We start from the raw sequence: 23320 nt of genomic DNA, 5'->3' as shown, positions 1-23320 counted from the left end.
AGGGAGGGAGGGAGGCTTGCTGCAGCCTAGCACTCTCATCCAGGCTCACCATTCTCCTCTCAGCATCTGTGGAAGAAGGCGATGCTTGCTCCTTACGCCTCTAGTACGCTGCTCTCTGCTCATTGCTAAGACTCAGGCAGAAACAGGAGGAGAGGCAGAGTGAGAAGGAGAGGGAAAAATAAAGAGACAGTGTCAGAGGAGACTGAGACAGGAAGAGAGTAAGAGAGAGTAGGGAATTTTCTTTCTGCTGAGGCGTTGCTGTAGCTGTTGTGTGAGGAGAGAGAGAGCGTGAGACAACGGCCGGCATCTCCCAAATGGAGTGGAATGGGTTTAAGATGGTAAGGAAGAAGCTTACAGGCAGCCTGCCACTACACTACACTGTACATTGTTAACAACCGTTTCATTTTGGGCAGCCTGCAGTCGCTAGAGCAGGTTGTAGTTGTAGATGTACTATCACCTACTATCAGTATGTGTTATATTCTCCTAGCACGGGCAATGCAGTGATACTGTTGAACTATTTGTTGTGCAGAATGTTAAGTTTCTTCTCACAGCAGATGTATACAGCGGGGGGTTAGTCTGGCGAGGTTTGTGGGCAGGATGAGAAATGAAGGGAGACAGATGGAGGGACGGAGCCAGATATCATGCTAATAGGAGAGGTGTGGAGGCAGGAGTAGAGGTAAGGAAAGATGGGGAGGGGAAGAGAGGGAGGGAAGGGTTAAATCGGGGAACAGCACCCATTTTATGTTCAAGCTAGGGCTGGAGGTGTCCCCCCCCTTTTCCTGCCTTTGCACCACTCTGAAATATTTACCTGCGTATAGTACCGCAGCAGAGGTGGAATGCACATTATTGATGCTGAACGCACTGTAAGATGGTAGGGAAACTGGACTTTTGTGGATTTGATATTCATGTATGCAAAGTACTGCTTGTTAATTATGTGAGTAGACATGTTATCCGTCATGCTGCTTGTACACACAGTGGGAGTGTGTGTTGTCCATGTGTTGTGCCAGAGCTGGAGAAAGATGGAGTAGGTGTGCTGGAGTCATGCGCATGCCTGGATTACAATATATTGTAATGCTGTAGTATATTCTCTAAGTTTTAAGCCCATTGCTCCGATGTGTGTGTGTGTGCTTAATTATGTGTTTGGCTTTGTGAATGTATGTGTCGGCATGAGAGAAATCACTGTAGGCTATCTAATTATTCTGCCTTGCTCAGCTTCCTCAGACTCACTTTAAGTTTGTATCCATTTATCCATTCATCCATCACATCCAAGTGACACAGCGAGAGGCTGACTAATAAAACTAGCAGCCATATTTTTTTCCCCCGTCGTTTATATACAGTAAAACAGTTTTATTTCATTGCCGACTGCCGATACTGCGTCACCGTTCTGACTACAGAGTCAATACCATTAGTTTGCATTGCCAGTGCATCCATCTGTTATCAAAATGGTTCTCTTACCATCCCCAAAGTGGACTGACTCACTTTTGTATTTGCATGAAGAACAGTGGAAGCATTATGCATTTGTCGGCAAGTAAATGTTTGATTGTTTGCGTGCTGGCTTGGTTCCATTGGATGCGATCAAAATGCTAATTGAAATGAAGGCGACTCCCCTGTTTGGTGATGCGGCTAGTGGCGCTAGCTGGTACGCTGGTCACACTGGACAGTCTGGACTTGCCGCCCAGTCTAGCATAGATGGAGGGGCCCTAGCAGGAACACATGGCTGACAATGTGAGAAAATGGGCCTGAGAAAGAGTGTATATAGTTTATAATGTATATACAGATAAGGCCAGTATTATTGTATACAGAGGGTTAAAGAAATGAACATTGAAGCAGAATGAAAAGGAAAATTGAGAGAGGGAGTGAAACAGTTGAATGTTCATCAGTATTGGAAGTATAAGATATGTGTGTGCACCATGAAGCCTCCTGATGGGAGCCAGTGGGGGACCAGTACTAGACACAGGCCATTTTTTCATGCATATACACCCTCTCTCACACACACACACACACACACACACACACACACACACACACACACACACACACACACACACACAGGGAGAGAGATACACACAACCATGCAGTGGCTCTATTACCCTGAGGCAGAACACCATGAGCTCCAAGGTTACACATCAATGCTAATAGGGTGGGGTGTGTGAGGAATTTATTAGCTACAGCACACAGACCGAATGTGTGCGTAGTGATTTAAATGTAACTGAAGATCAGAGAAACATAAGATAGCGAGAGGTGCTTGGGTACGTACTGCTGAGGTGTGTACAGACATCATGTAAGAAATGACAGATGACGAACTAACAAAAAAAAAAGAGTTGAACAGGACAATAAAGGAATATTTCCTCGGTAATTATGTGGTAGCCTGTGCTATGTTTTATATATCTGTGTTAGCGGTTCTGTGTGTTTGTGTCTACGACAGTGTGTATATCATAGGAGCAACTGACGTGTGTCCAGATGCAGAGTGACATGGTTAACTAGAGCCTGATTAAACACCAAGCAAATGGATAGAGTGACAAATAGAGAGGAGAAGTGGTTCAGGCAGAGAAACAATTGCCTCTTAATCTTCTTTCCTATGTTCCTGAGCTGAAACATTAGCTCTCTAGGATTTACTGTAGATGGGTGTGCCGCATTGTATACGTAGATAAACAGACCTTTAGTTGTTTTGCATGGTGCTTGTGGAACTATCGGACTATTCTTTGCACAATAGAGGAATTTAAACATAACCCAGCACTACCAGCAAGTGCATAAAAATTTTATATTTCTGAGTGTCTACAAATAGTAATATACACTCAGTCTGCAGTTTATGAGAAACATCTACTTGGCAACACTCCTGATAATTTTGGAGAATGTAGTCCGTGGTGCTGTTGAACTGTATTGCATTATACAGACAGTATTTTTGTATAACACAACACAATCCAACATCACTGCAAACTGCATCCTCCAAAACAACTATCAAGTTGAATCAACACCTCTCTAAAACAGTTTCATTCCAATTTGAACACTATAAACTTCTTGAATGGAGAATTTATTGCAGGGCTGCTGTATTAGGCAACTGCCAACTGAGTGTATAAATTAAAAAACTGTAGAAATGTACTTTTTCTCTTTTCATCTTATTTCTAGGAAACTCCTATCTTATAACATTTCATTGCTCTGAAATAAATTGCTCAAACTTTGAGACCTCTTGTAATAAAACTAACAGCTCACAAACTGAGGCAGACCACCCAGACCAGTGCTCTACTGAAATATCCATCACAGAGAGTTTTTACCTCCTTTGAGCTGTTCACCCAGGCTCAGCATGCATATTTGCTTGTCTGAAGAGTTTTCACATGTGTATGGCCAATTGCATAGTTTGCAATTGTTTTACTGAGCAGCAGAAAAACATACATTTATGTGGAAATGAATTATGCATGTTGTGGGTGTGCCTTGCTGGTCGTGCTTTGTTTCTCAGTATGCAGGGAATGTCTGAAATTGACTTTCATAAAATACACTTTGTAGAAGGACAAGAGGTAAACACAAGCAAAGTAGAGGGCTTTAGCAGTCTTAAGCTTAGTGTTGAGAGTGCATACTCACGGTTGCACTGCTAGTAACGTTGTGGACAAGAAGAGTTTACATTGCAGTTCATTACATCCACAGTAATCAGCTAGAGAAAGCTGAGTGTCAAACGGTCGCATTGTGTATGTTTGTGTTCATGTATTTGTAGCATAGTTCATGTATGTAGTTGTTATTGTGTATGATATGCACCTCACACAGCGTATGCACATGGGTGAGGTGTGTATCACACTGGTTGTGTCCCCTCTCTAGCTTTTGGTACATGCTCCAGTGAGGCATGTACAAAAAGATCAGAGCCGAGACACAAAGACACTTGTCAGTCAGTTTAGAGTGAGGGCCTACACAGAGGTGTTAGTGATATGTGAGGCAAAGATGTGAGTCTAAGAGCATTTAGTTGGATTACATTTGTTTGGTAGGAGCTCTTCCTCCACTTGTACCGGGGAGCACCACTAGAAGACTCCTGCAAGACTGTAGAGAGGCCTTTTCCTCATTTTTTTTTTTCTTGCTTGGAGGTGTTATTCAACTTGTAAAGCGAACTCGGAAAAATATAAATTTCCCTTGAAGGGCATTAGGTCCTCACTCGATGCAATGATGCGATGATAATTATAAGGGAAAGTCTGAGCCACAATAACATTAACACTTATTTGTCAATTCAATCTGTCAACTAAAAAATGTGCCACAGCTGCAACAGTAAAACACCTTTTTAATAAAATGAATGATTGCTATCATACAAAATATGTTTTGCATCATGCAGAATTGCATGATACTAATTTGATACACTCCCATCTACTGGTCTACTGGTGGTTAAAAATATAGCTGCTATTACAAAGTAAAGATTGATGTGTGTGTGACATGACACGACTAAGATACATAGCTGAAGACGACAAAGTCACTTCTCCTCACTGGAGGGAATAGGTTTTGCTATTGCTGCGGCATATTTTGTTTGAGCACAATATGTCTATCAGTATTTTGGTGGTACAGTGCTTGTATAAATATCACAAAATATTTTATTGTCTTTAAATGTCTTTTCCACTTTCCTTTAAACAAAAGCTGGATGGAAGCAGTTAATGAGCCAAAAGCCTGTTTGAATAAGAAGCTGCTGTAACAATCTCTGTCCCAATTAGCACGCTTTGGTTTTTAAATATTCCTTTTGTGTGAAGCCTAAACACACATGAAGACTCACAAAACGGTCACGTTGAAAATTTAATAGGCTTCCACAGCGATTTCCTTCATTTATTTAAAATGTTTTTTTTCCTCTCTTTTTAAAAAGCTAGAAATCTGAGAGGCATGGCAAGGCATTCTGCTGTGAGGGGAGCAGCATTCACAAATACTAGACCTAATTCCTTTGGCAGCAGCTCAAACTGCTACAGACAGACACATAATCAGCTGGGGAGTTTTAGCGCCTCAGCCCACTAGCAAACACAGGACCGAGCCCTTGTTGTGCATCGCTGCTTTTCAGAATAAATATCCCGATGGAAAATACAGTGGGAGGAAAGAGGTATTCATGTGTATATAGCTCTTTGTTCAGTCGAAGATACAGACGGAGAGAGGAACACTGGCTTTCTTAGCTACTTTACTGCTCATTCTTTCTCTCTCCATCGTCTTCTCTCTCTCTCTCTCTCTCTCTCTCCTTTCCTTTCTCCCTCTCTTTCTCTCATCCTCCACTGTACCCTGTGTGTTTTGGTATTCATACAGATGTTTGGATTTGAGTGGCAGTTTCTCCTGAGACTGTGCACAAGCGGTTGACTCGTCTCATCTGCATTTTGCATCCCAGGAAAAAAGAGAACAGAAAGCAGCGGAAAGCATCGGCAGGCAGGCAGACTGTGTGTATGTGTGTGTGAGAGAGAGCGAGTGTGTGAGTGTGTGTGTGAGTGTGTGTGTGTGTGAGTGTGTGTGTGTGTGTGTGTGTGTGTGCGTGCGCATGTTGCCTGTTGTTTGGCTTTGGCAGCTTAAGTGGCCCCAGTGCTGTTGCTGTGTGATGTTTAAAGGACGTTTCAAGGTCATGCTTTCGACAGGACTCACCGCCTCTGACATATTAAACATTTATATATTTCTGTAACCAGATAAATTATAGATTCAACATGCAACTGAACATGCTACAAAATGGCACCATTGTGCTTGGTAATAGACACTTTAGGGCCTACAAACAGCCTCCCTCACATCATCCTTTAGCCTGCCTCTCATCAATAGCAACACTAACAGAGGCAAAAAAGGCTTATCTTGCTCTGTGTGGTATACCAAGACACAGGAAGATTTCACAGCGGCAGGAGAGGGGATATGGAAGGTCCATCTGGAAAACAGCTGTGGTCAGTGACTCCTGAAGATAGGGGTATAATGCTAGAGCTGCGAACTTCATCAAAAAAACTATCTCCTCATGAATTATTAGAGAGAATGCAGGCAAGGAGGAAGATAATACCTAACTATTTCCTGTTGTCAATCAGTGTTTTGGTCTGCCTTTTATGTAGCACCTGTAAGACCAGTGATAGCCAACCAGCTAAGACTCAGTGGTAGTTAGAGGGCCACAGTTTGAGATAGTAATTCTGATAATGGAGGTGTTTGTCACATCAGGTATATGGAGTCACACAGTCAATGCATATTCCCTTCAAATGGGCAGGAAAGCCGCTCTTCCCGCACAGTATATACAGTAACTAGATGGAAAAGCAAGGAACGTGATATCCAGTGATTATCTAGACTGATTAATGTCAGCAGCAGGGATGAACAGCACCTGTCAAGTCAGAGAGGAAGGAAGAGGTAAAAACAAAAAAAACAAAAAAAAAAGTGGGAACAGTAGAGAGATAGATGTGTGCTATCTCATGGATGCACGACTCTCCGGCACATGCTGTCACACTAAAACCCCATTGCAGAATTTTCTATGGCAATCAACCACCACCTTCTATATGTTGCCTCCCTGGCACATGGTACAGTATATGAGCAAAGATAGTCTCCTGTGGGCATTTTCAATTACTCTGCGCTGTATGGTGGTGGTGGTGGTGGGGGATTAATCTGCTCGTTTGAATGCACGCCACACTTAATGGTTTAGCTGGTGTACCACGGGGCTCGTCTGTTAGCTGTGCTGGTATACATTTAGGGTTTTGTGTCTCACTCTCCTCTCCTCCTGCTGCAGTAGGAGCCATTTCTGATTGCACCACTCTCACATCAAGTTACACTGAGATTAGATTTTCACAGAAGATTGGCTAACTATAATTTTTAAAGTCAAACTCCAAATTGATTGGGTAATGGCGAGTACAAAGCAACTTTATAGCATTTTGGAAATGACTGAAGTAGTTTAACTATTGGAACGACAGTCGATTCCAAAAAAAGAAAGGTTTCCAAGCACAAAGGGATCTGGTTTACATGATGATTAATGTAGCGAATTATTCAAATGACACCCGGCTTACAACTATACCAAGCACCAGAGAGGATACCTGTCGTATGAGAGAAAGAAATGAAATAATTTGATGTTTCATCATGTCACTCAGCATAGAAAGGAGGTTGTCAAGAGATTTCCTAGAGGATACATAGAAAGTTTCAGCTTGTGTCTCTATCAGCGATGTAGCAGCCTCTTCTACATCTACATGTAGTTTCGAGTTATTCATTGCCTCCATCAAACTGTTTACTCATTAAGACAGATGACGGACGGCTGTCCTTTTCCCTTGCAGCTATTTGATTATATGAGCTCCGGTTCAGAGCTGAATCAATAACCAGATTAGCTAGGCACACGCATAGACACACACACATACACACACTAACATACACTCAGACACGCCCTCACACAGTACCCAAGGCTGTGGAATGAATTCATGAGTACAACGGTCGGTTGGTGTCTATATGATTTAGCTCTGTGCCTTTGCTGCAAGGCTGACACACACACACACACACACACACACACACACACACACACACACACACACACACACACACACACACATAAAAACACAGGCAGGCAGGCAGTGTCTGAGATGCAGCTGATGGGGGAAACAGTGATTAGATTAGGAAGAGCTCTGCCTCTGCTTAGCAGCCGGGCCAGTGTTTCTCTCTTGTCCCTTGTTCTGTGTGTTAGTGCTGTGCTGTAGGTTTTGTTCTTATCGTACACCTCCCAGCTGTTTGTAGCTTTTTAAATACCTGCTCAACAAAGCCAATATTACCACTTCCAGCTTTAAACCAGTTTTAATCAGAACTCCTACTGTGCATTATACTGAAAATTGAGTTCAATCAGTGGAGTTTACAAGTTTCTTATTTTGCAGCTCTCCTCTTTTGGCAATGTTGCTTTAGCCAGTTATCTTTTTTTTATACATACAGCAAGCATGACTGTAGGCTTGAGCAAGTAAGGAATACAGGGTTGTTTATAGTTGTTTGCAATTGCATAGCACTGTTGAATTCCTTATTTCTGGCTTGATACATGCAGGTGTGCACTAACTGTGTAGTTCAGTGGAGTGAATCTGTGTGAATTTGTGCATGTTTGCATATGTTTGTTTATGTATGCGCAAGTGTATTTTAGTGTACTTTGCTAAAGATAGGAGCCAGCATCACTAAAATGGCCGGTTGCCTGCACAGGTGCATGGTCGCATTCACCTGCCAGCTACTTGTGGAGGTGGAGTCCTCGCTCATGACACATGGTGCTGACTCAGATGGATCAGCCTGCCTGCTCTCCTTGCCTCACTGTCTGTTTTTGCGTCCTCTATCTTCTGTCCCAGCCCAGCTAAAAGCTACTTTAGTTCGACACGGAAATGAGCACTGCACAGAAACACGAGCTATTCCCCAAACTGCAATCCAGCATAGTGCAGGTTTTTGTCATCGGAGTGCTTTAGACTCTGTTGCAGTGTCACTTATATTTATTCAGAGAACAGTCACAATGAGTAAATGTAACCAGGTTAGATCTTAACATAGTCGTGGCAAACATGATATTCATGTTATGAAAAAATGAAAACAGAGGAAAAAAAGGCCCCTATTGGGAAGGATCAACCTTTTCTGTCATGTTAAACAGCAGGCGTGATGTAGGCCTACTGTAGGCTGACAGTGTGCTCTCTTTCTCTCCTTTGTTTTTACCCCTTAACTCTTCAATCAATGTGTCTTTCATGCTTAGCAACCACAGAAACATGGCTAATACTTCCTGAATAGGCCCTACATGATAGATATATATCAACTCTGCTAAAACCTTTAAGCACACTAATGACATTTAATTAAGGATGGGATCCCATGTAGGGGATGAGACGATGATTTAGCCTCTTTAATCCACCAAAATGTCCTAGCTAAGGGCCTCAACAGTGATCACTCCCATCCATCACACCCAGGGATTACAGCAGGACAGACAGCGATGCAGAGCAGAGACATCTTGCTGATTTGACTGAGCTGGAGGCTGAGGTGCTGGCTGCAGCAGCTAGAACTGGAACAAAGGCTGGCATGCTGTTGATGGGGATTTGATGCTGTTCAAGGGAAGACTGCTATTGGGATGATGGCACTGCATTGATTTTCAGCTGAGGATTGGATGGAGAAATAGGGGTCAGGGGCATTAAGCCAGGGACTGCTCCTGGCACAGGAGTGAAACTAGGGGAACCGTGATGAGGACCTGAGAGGCCAGGCCAGGGCTGGGGCTGGGGCTGAGGGACAGGGACTTGGGCTGACAGGCAAGGCCAGGCCTTCAATTCCAAGGCCTAGTCCCCGTGCTCCAGGCTTCAGCCAAACAGCTAGGCAGGTGTCCAGCTGATCTCACACCCCCACAAGGGAGGAACTGCAGAGCACCAGTCACTAGAGCTGCACAAATTGAAGTGTCATCTCCAGAGTCAAGATGCTCACCAATTTTCTGCATGCGTTGGTGCAGAGTTGGGATTCAGCCAGTGGACAAATGGCTCCAGTTCCGCCTACAGTTTGGCTGAGCAAAGGAGACTGTGGTGTGTGTGTCTGTCTGTGTGTATTTTGTCTGCCTGTGTGAGAGAGAAAGTGACTATGTATGTGCGGAGTACTGCAGGTCCTCAGTGTCATTATCCTTGAATGATGCAGCAATGCAGCATGAAGTAGTTTTAGGGACAAGTTTTCAGAGAAATAATAATTAAGCCAAATCTGAATAAAGTAGAACAAATTACATCACTTCAGTTGTGAACATTTAACTGCAAAATTTGGCAAAGCCTTTGTTGTGTCAGACTCCTCAACCTTCAGAAACAAGTGAAACTGAACAATACATCAGTGGTTTAATATTTGAAAATAAGAACAAACTCATCCTTTAATTGTCTGAAATATAAATCTTGATATTATATAGATTTTGTCTGATATACCCTTCGGCAGTTGGCCGTATCCTGTCATCTCCGGACCTCTGAACTCACACAAGTGTATGCCGATTAGCCAAGGGCCACAAGGAAGTGTGTGGGAAAGCTGCATCGATCTCACTGAAGACTGAAACATCACAAAAGCGAAAGAAGAGAAGGGAAAAAAAGTCAAGCCAAAGTTAAATGAAAAATTGCTTACATACACGTCTTGCCCCGTCTGGAACATTTATTATTCCGAGTCACACAGAGAGAAAAGAGGTGGAGGAGGATAGAAGAAGAAGAATCCATTTGGTAAAGTAGATGCAGATCGATGAGACTGGAGGCAGGCAGGCCAGAGTGCAACAGAGGAGGGGTGTGTGTGTGTGTGTGAGTGTGTGTGTTGGTGAGTATCTGTGATGTGTCTGTGTGTGTGTGCTTGCGTGCATGAGGCGTCCCAGATTACTTTCCCTGATTGATCCGGCCCAGCATCCGTCTGACCTGCAGGACATTTCAGAGCTCGGAAGATGCTGTTGGAGGTGGAGAGATGGCGAGAGAGAGACGGCCAGGAATAAAGGGAGAGGAGAGAGAAAAATAAAAATCAATAGCGCAGAGAGCATTACAGGGAACTTGACTGGCCGAGAAGCTGAGATAGTAAAGTCGTATTAATCTCTGTGTGTCTCAGTCAGTTTGATAGGAACTCCAATTCAGTATCACTGTGGAGGACTGGGGGAGTTTAATAGTTTCTAGTGTGGTCACTTTGTGGTAGCAAGAAGGGGACATATGGCACAAATTGTCAATATATTTAAGGTATCTGCGTCTGACAATAAATTAGAAACAGAAAATGTTCTCTGTCAAATTATTTTGTGTAATTTCAGTTAATCATTTAAACAAGCGAAATCATGTTAAAAAAAAAAGATGTATAGTACATAAGGAAATCACAAATAATATCAAGAGAGCAAGATGGTGAGGCGAAGTCTAACAAGTCAGATGGTTGCATGCTGTCTCCATTTTGTAGCTGCCAGGCAGTGTGTCTATCAGTGGAGAGATCCTGCAGCATACTGTCTACTCCGCAGTCTCTTCAGCCTCCATCTATCCTGGCCAAGTCAGGGTAAATTGATTGTCTAAGCTCTGTAAGAGAAGGAGGAGGGAAACTTGCGCCAGGACAGCAATAAAAAGTGGTGGTTTTATGGTGTAAAAGCAGAAGAGGAGTGACTAAGGTGAAAAGGACAGGAGAGGAAGACAAAACCTCATTGGTCATCTAAATTTCAGCTCGTACCGTAAGTGGCTTGGGCTGGGAAGACGGAGAGACGGATAGTCTTTGTGCAAAGTCTGGAAAAACGCCTCGTAAAATGGAATCATGTACAGTAAATCTAAAAGAAAGCTGTCTGCGCCTTTGGTTTTTTCAACTGTTTGAGGAAAACAAATGTAAACTCCCCTTCCTTGCTGTAGGCGGATAAGGCTCGTCCTATTTGACTGCAGTACCCAGACACCACTGGCCCGGAGCTCAAGGAGACAGGAAGCACTTTTGTGGCATCAAATATTAATGGCGTTATAGAGTGTATTGATTATATAATAAGTTTTCCCAGCATCTGAGCACCAACTGAAATGTATTCCCTGAATAATTGAAAATGTATCCATGAGCGGTTTTTCATCTCAATGGTTGGTGAATGTAATTGCATTGCACCCTTATTCCAGTGTTATTTGAGATTTTATCAGAAGACGCACATGTGTGTGTTCATGTGATAAACGCAAGGACAGCGAGAATATGAAGAAAGATGAAATGTGTGTGTGCGTGCGTGCGTGCGTGTGTGTTGCGCCTGAGACTGTTTGTTTTATCGAATGGTTGAGCATTGAATATTGAGCACTGAGTAGTGTTTTGAAAATGGGATGCAGAAGCTTAAACGCACTTCTAAGAAATGTAATATTCCTTTCTGCCGACATTTGCACTATACACTAGCTGTTGAAATGGAGACTCATATACATCTGCTTGCTGCTGCTTACATTTCTATCACCACATTTGCTACAATAACACTGCCCTGTCTGCTTGCTGTGGCACACCATCCACTTCCACACTGACATAGTATGTAAAATGATGGCTTTGCCGGATGGGTGAAAAATGCTTTTGATGTTTCACCTCTGCCTAACATTTCCTTTTTTCAGGGTAGCTTTTCAACTTTATATTTAATGGATTGGAAAAGTCATTTTAACATGCAGGCTATACAGTATGTTGTCCTCTACCCTCTTGATGAGATAAATGTTGGTTCACTATACTGTATCTGGTGGCTTTAAACTGTAACTAGCATGGGCACCTTAGCCCTGGGGGTGTAGCTATCCCTGGCACTGTCCACTCTTGGCTTTTTCAAATGGTTATAAATACACCTCACTAGCTTTGGCACATTTACATGAGGTTGACCTAACACAGCTAAAACCTTGAAAATGTTAATATGCAGTAGATATAAAATTTAAACAAAAAAAAAAAATGTAAATGCTTCTCACCAATTTGTCCCAGTTAGATTTACACAATAGAGAGTGTTTTCATATTTTACACAACCATTATTCAACAGTAACCCTTTTGTCTACACCAGACTAAAACAAAGGTGGCTCTCAACTTCCTATTTCTATATGATCGTCCCAAAAATATCCACTATTACCTTTCACCGAGTACAAACAATATTCCTCATCCTTCCTCATCTTTTCTACCATGACCTCTCTGCCCCCCTGTATCTTCGTTTTCCCTTTCAAGCTGACAGTTCACTCTCATTTAGACCTCCATTATGCATTCCTGCCTAAGTTTACAAGACACATTGACAACAGAACATGTACAGACTCTCTTTCCTCCCCCACCTCTGTCTCTCCTTTTCTTTGAAGTATTGGAAGTGTCTTCCCCATTACTCAGCCCTTGCCTTTTCTCCCTCCTCCCATCTGATCCCTCACTCCCTCTCTTCATCTCTCTGAAGGAGTAAATGAAGGCAGAGGTCATCCCTCCTCTCTTCCTCCTCTCTTGCTAAATTGGCTGCTTGTAGTATCCGTGGATAGCTGTAGGCATATAAGCCCCCTGCTCTGGAGAGCTAGTGAACAGACTTCCTGCTCATTTGTGGCATTTCTGTCTCTTCAACCACAGGCTTGTTTACCCACAGAGAGCAAGAGGGAAACCCTCATTATAAACTCTGCCAAGGTCATTGCAGTCACCACACCAATCTGTTGCCTTCAACACACACATGCATTTTTATTCAATCCGCTATGAAGGTACTCAGATATTAAAATAGACTGGAAAAAAAAACTGAAGAAATAATATCTTTACCCCAATTTCTGTCTTTAAGCCATTTCAAGGAGAAATATTCTGACAATTTAAGCCACACAGTTTTCCAAAGCTTAACCATCCCAATTTATTCTTGTTCTCAATGACAAACCAATCATGTCAACCAGTCATAATTTCCAAAAACAAAGAATTCCTGAGCCACCTGTCTTTGTTTTAGTTTGACTGGTGGAATGACTGTAAAGGTGTAACTGTATTTTTCTAGTGAGCCGCCATTTTCCCCAACTCCCCCCTTCCACTCCCTAAATCCCACTACAACCCTAACCTTGCAAAGTGAGTGTATGATATTGACGGTGGGATGTGCGTCCCTCCCTCCCTGTGCTCCGCTCCATAGGGGTCGACAGAGACACAGTGGCGTCAGGCAGAGCTCCCACAGCTCCAGGGCTGGGCAGAGAAGGGATTGCTGACACAGCCAAAGATGGTAAGGAGACTACTGCTGCCAAATGGATGGCCCAGCCATTTTACACACCCATGAAGTAATATGATCTGATATTGTACTGTGTTTACATAAATAAGCACTGGTGGTGATGCTGCTGACTGAGACAGTTGGAACTGGAGCAGAGAATCATGGATGGGGCAATAGACGGAGGGGAGGAGGGGGGACTGGGGTTGCAAAGGTAGAGGAAGTTGTGTGGAGATGAGTGAAAAGCTGCTGATATGTTCAACCTTTGTATATGCTTTTGAGGAAGTCAATTAATAATGTTGCACTCTTCTGTTTAGTATTTTCTCATTTTATATGTATGTATTGATGTTTTAGTATTTAAAATACATCCGTTATAAATCAATCATGCCATTTAGCCTTCATTAAGCAGCTGTGGGCATTTCTAATAGACCTCGGCCTCCCTGCAGGCACAGCCACACTCAAGTTGCTCACTGCTTTCCTGCTTCTAATTTCTCTTTCTCTACCTTATGGAGCACTCAAGTACCCTCTAAAATTTTTGAAGTAATATGTTTTTCCCATCGACTTTGCTCTGTAGCTTTGTAGCTTCAGCATTTTTTATTTATTTATTTATTTTTTTTTTGACTCAGGCCAAATTGATTCGTCATTCTTAAGATGCCACTTTCAAGAATGACCTCTGAGTGTCTTTCAGCTTATAACAGCAACCATTTAGTCTGAATTCTATTAAACACCCTCTCACACATTTGTATCCTAACTTTCCCCACAACTGCACACAGTCTACATGTATTACTCTTAGCTAGAAGCCCAGCGTTGGCACTGCATCCTACACAAGTAGCATTTTAACTTGTAAGTAGAAGAAGCTGCATCTTGAGGCTGGGAGCCAGCGAGGGCTGTGTGTTGTACCCAGTCAGCAGGACATGCAGTGAGTTCTGTCCACAGCACTAGGCTCCACAGTGGGAGAGCAGGGACAGCTAGAGTGCTCACAACCAACATGAAGTGGACTGCTGAGCAGCTCAAGTGCTGGTGGGCACGGACAAGGAGAGGAATATAATTGGCCACCGGGACTCGGCAGGTCCCTGTTAATTAGAGGCAGCCATTTTGGTGTAAAAACTCCTCAGAAAACGTCCCATGGAGTTGAAAGTCTCTCTGACAGAATGGAGCCCAGCAGGGAATGTAAACAGATTTAATAAGGCCCTCTCCAATCAACTCTGTTATGGCTAGATACTATTCTCTCATTTCACTCGGCTCTCTCTTTCTCTTGCTGCCCCTCTGTCTTTCTCGGTTTGTCTCTGTGTCTATGTTGTGGTAGTGGTGAGTGATTAGGGAAGGATACTGTCAAAAGAACAATTTGCATGCAGCTCTCATCTTGAGAGCTTTTAGACATTTCCCTGTCTGTTTGTTTTCTGCTGTAGGATTGGCCCATTGTTCTCTCTCTGTGTGTGTGTGTGTGTGTGTGTGTGTGTGTGTGTGTGTGTGTGTGTGTGTGTGTGTGAGTATGTGCTCTTACACTCACTACAAATTTCACAGTGTGATTGCATGGAAGTCCGTGTGCGTGTGTGTGTGTTTGTGTGTGTGTGTGTGTGTGTGTGTGTGTGTGTGTGTGTGTGTGTGTGTGTGTGAAATGAGAGGATGGAAGCCGATTCAAGACATTTTGTTGGTGCTGCTCCTAAACAAATAGGAGGAGGAAAAGAAGAACACTGAATAATAAGAAATACAGCGTCATTTTAAAGGTCTTCTGAGGGCAGAGGTTAACTAAGAGGTAAACTTAATGATTTAGTAATAGAATAGTTCTCTAACCAATCTCACTGTGTGGAAATAAATTGTGCAGCATCACACTGATTTCATGTAGATATCAGTAATCTTTAAACCTGAATAATAGTTACCAATGTTGAATAATTATACACATTACACATTATTATTTTATCAAATATTGCCATATTCATCTAAGTATTATCATATTTGTAGTAGTTGTTTGGCAGTATCTCTTTGAATTCTGATAAAAGTGAAGTGATTAAAGCCAAGAAGTACACACATTTTAAACGTCTAAAATGGTTTTGAAAACTATTTCTGGACAAACTGGGAAATTTTTAAATTCTGCTTTGAGATATATTATTAGAACACAGGTCCAGTCTTTTGATAATCCAGAAATAGAGTGAAACACGACTCGTGTGCCGCTTTCTCCTTTGCTAAAACCAGCTCTGCTTCCAAGTGCAGCCTGTCTGCGTGTACTTTAGAATAGTTAAAAATAGACTGAAAGAGCTGAATGGTTGAACAGGGGGAAAGGGAGAGATCTGGTGATGACTTTAAAAATTTGATTGAATCAGATGAAAGTATATTTGCATCTTAATTTGGATTTCAGCATGTTAGATCATTACAGTGCTCGTACAGCAACATCATGGGAGCTGCTCAAACGGGCATGGACATGGACAGACATTTTGCCAGGGACTTGCTATAGTTTATCCTGGCTGTTTATGCAGAATCAGAAACACAGCTGGTGCTAACACTAAGACAACACTATGTATAAATAGGGATCTAAAATCAGGGAAACATAATAAACGTTAACAAACATTATGACAACAGTCATTTTACAGTCGCCTGGTCAGTCAGGCATGATGCTCTCTATGCCTTTATAACAGCACCTCCAACTTCGTTCTTCTGTTTTTATCTTTTCCACCATTTAGTGATTAGATTAGTTGCGTCTACTCTTTCCATTTTTACCCCCTCATACACACAAGCAGGCAACAAAAGCCATTCATTTGCTAAAACACATGTTTTTTATGCAAATGTATGGATAATTTCACCTTGCACGGTGCTTTTGTTGGAGAATAATGTTCGCTCTGAATAAGCATTGTATTAAATATGTAACAGAGGGCTGTGGTAGAAAAGCAAAGTGCAACCTACGTCCCTCCTCCTCCGACTTCTGACTTTCACTCCTCACCTTTTTTTTTCTTTTTCTTTTACTGTGTTTTCTCTCACTTACAGCAAGCTCACAGTTCCTTTTTGAACACTTTGATCCTGAGACGCTCTGCAAAACCAGATATGAAAATGCAAACTTCTCTCTGTCACAGCAGCAGCATCAGCCATCAGATAGCTAGTTGAAGGGCTGCCCCTGTTGCTGTCCCCTCCCACAAACCTCAGCAGCTATCAGAAGTATTTAGTGTCTTCAGCAGCATTTAGCCGTTTACCCTCTGTATGTCTACTGTTACCTGTATTTCTCAGTGTTTAGAGATGTGGCATGTATTGTGTACAGTGTGTTCACTATATGTTTAGTCTGTTTTTCCATATTAGGCTTTAGCAATTTTTTGATTAAATGTTGCTGATAAATGACATTGGGATAAAAGAAGTAATTTATTTCCTACGTATTAAATAATTTAATGACAGCATAACTGTTCACAAATGTAAGCCTTCCTTCACTGAACACTGTTCTTCCTAAAAAATACTTTTCAGCTATTTCAGCACAATATATTTGTATCTGCATTCATTCAGAAAAATTAAACATAACGTAAACATAAAGAATTATTGAAATACCTGAAAAATCAAGGTAAATCCAGCCTTGATATAAAGCAGTCCTGCTCACTGATTTGCAATATTGGCCAAAAGTGACCTAATACATCCAAGATCTCAAAATCTGGCAAATCTGGCAAAAACTCTTGATGGTTGACAAATTTTCATACAATGTCTCTCACCATATATTTTCATATCACTGAAACCTACAATGTAAAAATGTTTTGAGCAATCATATACCATCCAGAGAGAGACAATGTGAAATGTCATTGTTCTTACTCTGCTGCTATAACATTTGAATCCCTCTCAGAATGTCAAGAATTAATTGTATGTAAATACCAAATCAGTGATATATATATATATATATATACACAACAAACCTTTCAATTGTATTTTTTTAGTATCTGGAAACAGGCTTTTAAAGAACCTCTTCAGACTGTTGATCTGACTTAATGCAACAAAATCGATGCTTTTTAGAAAAGTAATTTTGGAGGAGTCTTGTATGCCTTGCTACATATTCAGTGTTCCAAATTGCTAAACACAGTACAGAAGCCTTTTCTAATGAATGCTCTCTGCTCTTCTTCCTCCCTGCCCTTTCTTTCCGCGGTTCCTCTCCTTGCCTCTCCCGCTTCCCTCCTCCTGCTGCTCCTCGCCCTGCTCCAGATCATCAGTAACATGGAGGCTCCAGTGACAAATGGCCCCAGCGGAGGAGGCACCACAGCCAACGGGCCGACCAACAACAGCCGCGGCTGCCCCTCGCCCATGCAGACTGGCCCGACAAACGATGACAGCAAGACCAACCTCATTGTCAACTACCTGCCCCAGAACATGACCCAGGAGGAGTTCCGCAGCCTGTTTGGTAGCATCGGCGAGATCGAGTCCTGCAAGCTTGTTCGCGACAAGATCACAGGTAAAGAATGGAAACTGTTTATATGATTGTAGTGTATTATTGCTGTTTCTGTTTCCCAAGATATCAACTTTTCATGAACTGAAAAGATAATCTGCTCAGCCACCATATAATTTGAGGTGTATCCAGCGGGTCTTGAAAAGATATCCTAAACTCAGAGTTCATAGGATTGTCTCAACCCATACAGGAGCATTCTTTTCACTGAGGTAAAAACATGAAAATCACCAGTGAAGTCAGTAGTATAATATGTGATGATTTGGTCGTCCCCAAAGACAATTCCTCCAAAGGAAAGAAGAAAGGGAAAAGCAGAAGGTGAGCTACTATGCTGAGCTCCCGTAGAGCTGGAAGGGATTGAGATGCTTGCTTTCTATTCTCACAGTTTTAACTGGCTTGATCCTGGGGCTTTAAGACTGGACTTCCCTTTTGACTATAGCAACCTTTTGAAGCATAATACTCTACCTATACACGTAGTTATTCATTCTCAACAAACCACAGAAGTGAAGAGTGTTTGTAATCAAAATGTTAATTTATTTAAGGCTTCTGCTTGCCTGTCAGAATCTTTTTTTCACATATTTTTTTTTAATCTAATAACGGTAAAATGGGAAGAATAATAAAACAGGTGATAAGAGAGACAGACAGCTTACGTTCCTGTTTACATACTGCTAAAAGCTTAAAGGTAGGTGTAGACACAACAGTCTGGCAATACGGTGTGTGTTGAATGTAGGCACACATGGAAAGAATTCAGTATGACATGAGTATTTCACACGTCTACACAAGCCCGTGGTCCAACATCACTCCAAACGAATCAAGTGTTTCAGTGGAAACACTGCGTGCGTCGTCTTCCACAAGGAGAAATCCATATCTGCCCTCTGTGTGTGTTCAAGCGCTGCGGCTCAGCAATGCAGCAAAGTGCCACATGTTCTCCAGAGGTGTTTAAATTAAGCAGCACTTTGCGGTGCTAATCGTGGCTGTAATCTGGGCGTAGTGGCTGTGTGGGTGGCCATACAGCGGATGGATCGGGGGGGGGGGGGGGGGGGGGGGGGGGGGTAGCTCTGTGATAATGCTCCATAATGGCTTTCATTTTAGATCCTACTTACTGACACTCTTCTCCTGATAATCTCATTAAAGAGCACCAGGCAGGCAGGCAGTCGAGATCACCAAGCCTTTTTCGGATAGCAGGCAGGCAAGCAAGACAAGAGGAGTAAACACACACATACACAGATATAGAATCGCAGAATTAGATTTCCTGTAATAGAATAAGTACAACCAAAAGGCCAATAGTAATGAGTGTAAACCTGCGATGGCCACTGGCCCAGCTACTCCTGCCTCCTTCTGCTTTCTCGTTCTTTGAAGCTTATTTCTGCAGCTCCATGTTTCCTCTTTAGAACCATCTTCCTCTTCCTCCGTAATGGGCCACAAAATGGAGCCTGAGAGTCAGATACACGAGGATAATGGAGGATGGTGTGTACAAAAATAACACTGGGATACCACATGCTATCATCATCACCATCACCATGTTCTCTCTCCGCCCGATTTTCCCCTTAAGTGTGATTTGCCAGGCAGCAGTGAGGAACCAAGCTAACAGCAGATATTTGGAGAGACTTGAAAAACGAACAGAATTGCTGTAAACCTGCTTGGGTCCTAAATGGGGACTGTGAGAGAGGTAGAAATGTTTGCTCGCTCACTTCTAAAGCATTTAGGGTAGTTCTCTGCTCTACACTACAAGGTCTCTCTGATGACTTAGCATCAACGCAAAAAGTTATAAATAAATCCTGCCCTCCCTCCATCTCCCCCTGTGGTGTATACCTGTTTCGCTCTCCCATGGGTGCAGTTTCCTCACGCAAACTTTTAGGCTAACAAAGCAGGGAATGCCAAGAGACTTCATACTCTCTAACAGTCATCCAAATCATTAACACACTAGGCCAGGATTGTGAAGGGGAGGGGTAAAGAGAACACCATGTTTTGAGGCTGATACATATACATGCACCCTTTCTTGTCTGTCACAAATATCTGCATGTCGATGTAACAGGGATCCATTTCTGCTGTTTCTTAAAATCGTCTGATTAAGTCAAGACTCATAGAGTGAAATCTATTTTTTACAATGTTGAAATTTCTGAATGAAATATTTGAATATGTCTGGAGGACAGTTTGTGTTCTGTAGCTACACATTATTTATATTGACAGGTGTAATGAGACCCTGCTGCCTTCATGCCTTCAAATTCTATTATGCAGTGTGAAGAGCATGAAGAGTATAGAACAAAGTTTAAGAATATAAATAAATTCACTGAATTTTACAAAAATAGTTTCAATATTTTATGACTACAAGACTGAAGTTTTCCACCAGTGAATTCATTGATTCGAGCTGTTTTTGTGGTGTTCTTACCGCAACGAAGAGTGGTTACATTTCACGTTTCACGGCACTTCTGTTTCAACGTTATTATTTCAAATGCAGACAAATCCACTCAAGCATTCATCACTATTTGTTTGCTTACATCTCACGATCTGTTTCCCATCAGTGTTTGCGTCCTGACTAACCTGTGATCATTTGCTGACAAGGTGTGAGCACATGAGCCTTTCAGAGGCAGGAGAGACAGACAGGTCCTCAGCGTCCTCTCTGCTTCCTGTGTACTTGCTCCTGTCAGCTCTGATGACGCCAGCGGTGCGTGAGGCTTGGGTTGGTGCGGGCAGGCGTAGACACTCCAGCTCCGTCTGTCACCCTGGCTGAGTTCAGCTGGTACTAAAGCTACCTCTGGGTGTCTGTCTTGCTCCCCACACGCCTGCCTGCCTGCCTGCCCGCCTTCCTGCCTGCCTGCCTGCTTGCACAACTACCTCTGCCTGGTGCTCTCATAACACGCCAGGGACATGCAGGTTAATCTTTTATTTAAGGCTAGCTTACACGCACCTAGCTGCAGCCCACACACACTTGCACATAAGCCTCAGGCCTGCACCTGTGAATTTACTGTCTTTTAAAGAGAAGATACATCTTAAGCATTTAAACAGTTGTTTGAATTAAGTGTGGATACTGTAAGAGCTTTTACCCTTTCCCTCCTGCATTCCAAGCAGAGAGAACACGACATATACAAACGTCAAGGGCATGATGGCTTTGAGACACTGCGCTATAGATTGTTCCACTTACAGCGCTTTCTGTTCATGCTTTTTCTTTCTTTACAGGAAGCAGAACGTCTGTTTAAGCTGAAAATTGCCGATATGAAAGCTCACATCTTGGGCAACAGTGAAAGCAACCACTCCTTACTGAGCTGTTAGTAAAAAATACACATACCCTCGTGGAGAGCTTGGAAAAATTAATGTGGACCTTGCAATATACTGTATCAGCACTCAAGAACAGCTACACATGCCCATGCACACAGGCATACACACACACTCACAAAGAAATGGAATTGACTGATCCTTGTCAGTAAGTCATTTTTCAGGATCATTTTTCTGCATCAGCTGCATTTCTGCTGGAGAAATGAATGCATTTGTTTTCATAATGACATGGAGGAGAAGAAAATAGCTTTTCATGCTGGAACAAGAATTGATTGCATTCGGGAGGGAAGTGGTGGGAGGAGGAGGGGAGGGGGGGGGTTATATTTATATGGACAACCCTTTTTCTTTTTGCATTCTCATGTTGCGCCAATAATTACAGTAGCCAAAATCTCAGTAGCCCTATTCTCTGGAGATAGATGGGATATTTTACTTGCTTGTTGAGTAAACTAGCTGCTGTGTGTCAGCCCTGTTCTGGCTGCCTGTGTTACCTTTCTCTTCAGGTAATCATAGCATTTGCTGATTGACAGCCTTTAGCAGCAAACTCTACTCACCTTGTAAGAATAGGAACAGCATATTTTTTTGTTTATGCAGATGAAATACTTCTTATCGCTATATCAAAGCCTGTAAAGACATCATCCTAAAGCACACTGACTGAAGCCTTTTGTGCACACTACTTTAGTCACCTTCCATGTGTTGGTTTTTATACATGGAATCTGGGGAGCTGATGCAAATCATAGTGACAATGTAGCAAGCCAAGCAGATGTTGGCTATGAAAAATAGATGGACTGTGATGTCAGCTGTGGAGTAGTTCAAGCTGGAGCACCTCTGACAGACAGCAGCTTCAGTGCCATGTGAAAGCCTGCTGCGAACCCAATTCTTACATAAGGACAGGTACGCCTTAGTCATATACTGTAGGTGCAAAAAACATCTCAGGTTTGCTGGATTTGGCTTGCTCCGCACGCACTTCCCTGTGGTTCAGCCAACACACTTCCATTAGTTTCATTGTCGTTCCATTTCTGTTATGGAACATCAAGTGCGCCCACAAGTATTGCAAACATAAAATATGCATCTAACCCTGATCTGCAAGGACAGATGGGTGGAGCTTAGCTCCCGCACATGGCCTGTCAGTCTAACGTGGAGCAGATCAAATATTCACCAGATAAACCTCAGTTTACCCACATTTCACTGTTGCTACTGAAATATACATTGACAACAAGCTCAGGAGCAAACCTGATTCTCTTTGTACTTCAGATTGCAAGGCGAGTTGTTTTTCACATCATTACTCGAGTGATGGGAATAAAACTTGCTATTATTCCTCTGTTTGTCTTATGGCGAGACCCATTCACACCTTCCAAAGCACCTAAACAACACAAATGCAATGTTGCTCTGTATTGTTTTTACATTACATTACACACTTCTTAAATCCTTACTGAAATCATGCTGCAGGAGATCTGGTGCAGTGTTTGTATCTCACATACAGGCTGCATTTATCTGAACCTAAAATGGGCTGAAGGGTGAAGATAGCGTGAACAAAGCTGACAGGGAAAGAGATGAAAAAAGGATTTGACATCTCCAAAGCCAGGTATTAAGAGAGCTGCCAGGCTCAGAAGTGCAGACACAAGCAGGCAGATACACATTAAAGTTTCAGAGTCCCAGGTCCCAATAATGTCCTGTCTCTCTCCTCATAGCACCCCCCTTAAATCTCCTCCTCCTCCCTCTGCTTAGGACCCAGAATTGGACATCCTGAGAGCTTGCTTGGGTGCACGGCTCCTCCTGTGACCCTCACTTCAGACTGCCTCTGTCCCCTCTCATTCCACTCTGTGTGCCCTTTACATAGAACACAGAGGTTGTGAGTGTCCCCTGTGTTGGCCTCAGATCCAGAGGCTGAATGTGCCTCAGGGCTGGTTCCTCGCCCTCCAACCCTTCCACTCTTGAGTGCACCGTACCTGGGCAGGAGAGAGCCAGACAGTCCCTTTGTCCCCAGCATGTGTGCTGCAGAGCTGAGGGTGGTTGACTGAGGTCTTGTGGGCCTGTTCACTCTGTGTGCTCTTAGAAGGAGCCCAAGCAGGAGCAGCAGGGTAAGCACTGCAATCCTGACGTGACAGTCAAATCTTAAAGGGGCTTCTCTGTCT

At 42.8% G+C, this 23320-nt stretch overlaps 1 protein-coding gene across 5 annotated transcripts in view; it reads left to right on the top strand.

Annotated features, from left to right (window-relative positions):
- Nucleotides 1-23320, top strand: part of elavl4 (ELAV like neuron-specific RNA binding protein 4) — a 77745-nt gene that overhangs the window by 16256 nt on the left and 38169 nt on the right. For 4 of the 5 annotated variants that reach the window (XM_087172818.1, XM_023401942.2, XM_087172817.1 and 1 more), the window contains exons 2-3: nucleotides 13445-13531; nucleotides 17678-17924. In XM_087172818.1, the coding sequence (XP_087028944.1) occupies nucleotides 13445-13531; nucleotides 17678-17924 (334 nt within the window). Of the gene's footprint in view, nucleotides 1-83; nucleotides 339-13444; nucleotides 13532-17677; nucleotides 17925-23320 lie in introns of those variants that run through there. The other variant, XM_087172819.1, reaches the window with a different exon arrangement.

The sequence above is a fragment of the Seriola lalandi genome, unplaced genomic scaffold (assembly GCF_002814215.2).
Source record: "Seriola lalandi dorsalis isolate HSWRI2012SDOR001 ecotype SW California unplaced genomic scaffold, Sedor1 jcf7180002053835, whole genome shotgun sequence".
Classification (NCBI taxonomy): domain Eukaryota; kingdom Metazoa; phylum Chordata; class Actinopteri; order Carangiformes; family Carangidae; genus Seriola; species Seriola lalandi.
Note: the sequence above shows the minus strand (reverse complement) of the source record. Positions and strands in the feature narration are given on the sequence as shown.